This window comes from Apis dorsata, unplaced genomic scaffold, assembly GCF_000469605.1.
Source record: "Apis dorsata unplaced genomic scaffold, Apis dorsata 1.3 scaffold_217, whole genome shotgun sequence".
Lineage (NCBI taxonomy): Eukaryota > Metazoa > Arthropoda > Insecta > Hymenoptera > Apidae > Apis > Apis dorsata.
Window position 1 is genome coordinate 509,804 of NW_006263500.1, and position 4,391 is coordinate 514,194.

General features: G+C 23.9%; 1 protein-coding gene across 4 annotated transcripts in view; it reads right to left on the bottom strand.

The window, feature by feature from the left end:
* Positions 1-1,489: 1,489 nt before the first annotated feature.
* LOC102676820 (serine/threonine-protein kinase Genghis Khan) overlaps positions 1,490-4,391 on the bottom strand; it is a 12,828-nt gene continuing 9,926 nt past the window's right edge. For 2 of the 4 annotated variants that reach the window (XM_031510261.1, XM_031510259.1), the window contains 8 exons: positions 4,188-4,368; positions 3,924-4,112; positions 3,663-3,848; positions 3,392-3,573; positions 3,202-3,300; positions 2,955-3,078; positions 2,704-2,861; positions 1,490-2,580 (listed from right to left, as the gene is read on the bottom strand). In XM_031510261.1, coding sequence (XP_031366121.1) covers positions 2,467-2,580; positions 2,704-2,861; positions 2,955-3,078; positions 3,202-3,300; positions 3,392-3,573; positions 3,663-3,848; positions 3,924-4,112; positions 4,188-4,368 — 1,233 coding nt within the window. In that variant the 3' untranslated portion in view covers positions 1,490-2,466. The remainder of the gene's footprint in view (positions 2,581-2,703; positions 2,862-2,954; positions 3,079-3,201; positions 3,301-3,391; positions 3,574-3,662; positions 3,849-3,923; positions 4,113-4,187; positions 4,369-4,391) is intronic. The other 2 variants (XM_031510260.1, XM_006615183.2) reach the window with 2 other exon arrangements.

Genomic DNA, 4,391 nt, shown 5'->3' on the forward strand with positions numbered 1-4,391 from the left:
TAAAATCAAGTTGATATATATCCAAGATCTTATTTAGAAATTGAATTATTTACAAAAATATAAAATCAATGCTATACAAAATGACTATTTTTTCATATGTTCTATCTATAGACAAATTCGGTTCAAATATTAAGCAATATAAAAAACAGATATTTTGATTTTAGAACCTTTAAGTAACAATGGCGAATAATAGGCAAATTATTAAATTCTGTTGATAAGTACAATAACACATACATTGCTACAATTTATAAACATACGGTAATATTTCTAGAATAGTTCTAGAACTCATTTTCAAACTTTATTTTATTCCAGTACGGATAGTAATACCTGTACTATTACATTCTTTATTTGATAACATTAACACTTTTTCTTCTATCAACGGTTTCTTCTATATTTTTAATATAAGAATGTCAAACCTATTGCAGTCGATATATATTTTATTTATAATTATATTTCCATATCTTACCATTACACAAATGTGATGAAGATGTTTCAAATTTTTTTTAATATTATACTCATGTATAGTTATATTATGCTAACTATGTCTTTAATGATGATCTTTTAAAGAGTTGGAACTTTAATTTTTTATGTATTGTAAATTTTTCAATATTTTATGAAAATGAGAAAGAATTGCTCGGAATGTAGCATATTTTTTATTGTAATATTTTCCATTTCATAAACTTTTTGACATTTTTAAAATCTTTTTTATTAAAATTCATTATAAATATATCCAAATTTAAATGCATGATTCAGAATTATTTTTTACAGATAATTTTCATGTACTTAAAAATTGAATTGATACTGTAGTTATTAAATCTTTACTATATGACATAAATTTTAAAGATATAAAGATAAAGAAATATTCTCAATCTCCATAATTTTTTGAATAATAATGGAACAACTTGGGATTGATTATTAGATATCATTTCATATATTAACTATTTGCATAGAATTCTAAGATAATTTATTCTACCAACTCTTTTTTTTTCTTTTAATATAGTTAGCAAATTTTTATAAATGTACATGAAAAATGTATATATTTTATACATTAAAACATACAAAATTCGCTACTTTATTCTCATTTTTATTGTAATTTCATTTGTTTTGTTTTAATTTTATAATTATAAAAAACTGTAACTGATTAATTATTAAATAATACTTTTTGAAAAATTTCAAAATAATTTGTTTTTTCATTTGCTTTTAATTTTTTTAATACAAAAATAACAATGTTGCAATATTATATAATTTTTTTAGCATTTTCTTGAAACTGTTGCAAAATGAATAGAAATTTTTAATCAAAATAAACAATTTTTTATTATTTTTATTTTTCATTTTCAATTCTATTCTCAGTCATATGCATTGCACTTTCAAATATAATTAATCAAATTTTAAATATATACATTTTTTAAAAAATAAATCCATATTTTCATATTAATACTTATTGCATTAATTATAATAAAAAACAGAAAATTTATAAGAGAAAAATCAATTTTCACTGCAGTAAGGACGAATTAATATTCATCATTGTTCTTTTAGTGTTACAAATATAATACTTATACATCATGTAAAAGTATATACTCGCTTTTTTAAATATAATTATTAGCAGAAGTTTCAAATACATTGCACGATTAATTCTACTATTCACATGCTGAATAAAATGATGCACCTTACTGCATTATGACATAATTGAAAATATTTAATCATATCAAGGCATCGACTTATTTTACTGAATTAATTTTTTACTAAGAATGATTAATTGTATAATTTATTTCAAACATACTATAGCTAGATTTAAAAATAGCTACAATAGATTAATTAGATTCATTTTTTATTGCTAAGTAATTTGACTGAGATTTAGATTTTTATTAATTTAAAAGCAATTAATTGAAGATAAAAAATTAAAATTATGCAAAATATCTGCGTTAAAATTCAAAAATAAAAAAAAAATAAAATTAAAATGATTCAGCCTACTTCGGTAATATATGGCATCTTAAAGATGATTTTCAATGATTTTCAAACATAAATTATTTACAATAATTTATCATTATATTAACTTTAAATTGCTTTGTTAAGTATATAACTTATTATATATAAGTTCTTGAAAACCAGAAAGTTATTGCGATAATAGTACCACAAGCTATATATTAATGTTAATATATTTATCAAATTTTTGTACTGAACTAAATAATTAAAACAGTGCAACTTTTCAATTCATTTGTATATGTATACGAGTATTATGCCTTTTGTTAGATATTTATAATATAATAAACATAATGCACAAAATTAAGAAAATTTATTGCACAGAATAAAAAAAAAGAAAAGAAATGCGATAACTTTCTAGCTAAAAATCAAATATGAATATTATTCTGTGTAAAAATGTTATCATAGATACTGTAATCTTATTGTTCAAATAGTGTATATGATTACAGTAAGTTATTAATGTTGAGAAAAGTATTAAATTAATTTTTATGAATCATATGAAGATGAACCATGATCATGAGCAGGACTTGGAGGTGTCGATGGATTTGAACTGTTATTTGAAGCTATTGAATGTCTAGGACTTCCACCAGAAGTGTGTTCCTATATTAGTAAAAAATTTCATATATTTATCAAAATTTTTTTAATTTTTTAATAAAACATTTTAAATGTTTACTATTTATCTTTTTATGTTTGATTCATATTTTTCACAAAGAAAAAAATTACCTTATCATGTAAAGATGCAATGCTACCAAGAGAAAGTGGAGTATGCGATCGTAGATGCACAGATTCCGAATCCACTTGGTCCACAGGAGTACGTGGTAATGAAGGTGGAGTAGCAGTTGGTCTTGGTGGTGCCGGTCCTCTACGTGATGATGTTGAACCTAAAATAAAATATAAATATGTCCATAAATTTATAAATTTATATATAAAAAATAATATATATGTAATTATATGTAATTTCATATATTTATTACCATTATGTGGCGAATATCCAGAATTTCTAGATATATGAGAACTAAGACGTCGAGTATCAGAAGGTGGGTGCCTAGGAGGCAATGGTGCTGGTTTACTTGATGTTTGAATTGCAGGACTATATAACTAGACAAAAAATATATATGTACATATTCAATAGATAAATGAAATTGATTCTTTTATTTGAAAAATCTGATTTTTTAAAATGTCTTTAAAAAAAAATATTTAAAAATATAATTTAATTCTTACTCTTTGTTGGCTGCTATGAAGATGAGAACTACTGTGATGACCGGTATGTTGTTGATCAGCTGTTTCGAGTGTAGTAGGCAAGTCTAACAACCGCTGAATCTGTAATATATACATAGATACATATATATATATATATATTTTATAAAATATAAAATTCATATATATAAACAAAATTGAAATTTGAACTTACCTGTATTCCATTACCTGGACCCATATGACTAATATGATTAAAATTTGTTGGAGCGGATATCATTTTGGAACGTCTATCAGTGGGACGAATAGCCCTATTTCCTTCTCTTAATGAAAATCTTCTTCGCGGTTTTGTCATTTGTCTACCAGTTGGATCTAATGGTGTTAAATTAAGTAGTTCTCCTAATTATATTAAACCGAAAATTATATTAATTATACCTTATATTCAATCATACGTATTTGTTGTTATTAAATTAATAAAATATACTAACGTTGATGTAAATTACTCAAAAAAATAACATGTGGCATATCATTAATGATACAAGAGGTCAGAGAACCTGAAGTATTTAGTGGTCGTGCTCGTTTTACATTAAGTGTTTGCAACCAGTCTCCAGTTGTACAATCAAACACATCGATGTGAGTTTCACTATACACTAATAAATAGCCTTCACAATAACCTATAATACAAATATAAAATTATGATTTTATTTTAATACATTTTATATATTCTATATTATATGAAATATACTTACTAACTGCTGTTGGAACAGCAGGATACATAATTTCACGATCTCTACTCTTTCTACCTTGGCTATCAACATAAACTGCCAAAGTATGGAAGACTAATAAAAATTCACCACGTGGCAATTCAATACAACGTAAAGCATCCACAGCACTATATGTAAGAAAACCTAAGAGAGTATTCTCAGAATGGACCAATGCTAAAATATAAAATGAAAAATTTAAATCAAATATATCAAAAAAGAAGAAACTAATTTAAAATAAAATTTATTTACAAATAGGATGATGGTCTCCTAAGATGCTGTAGATAGAAAATCCAGAAGGATACCCAACACAGAAACGACCTTCAGAAAGAATTTGTAAAGTTTGTGCGTGACATGATAACATCAATTCACGTATACGTTTATGACGTGTTTTCGTACGTGTAATTTCATAAATAATGATTTGTGATGTATTCTGAATCGAAAAAAAAAAAAAAA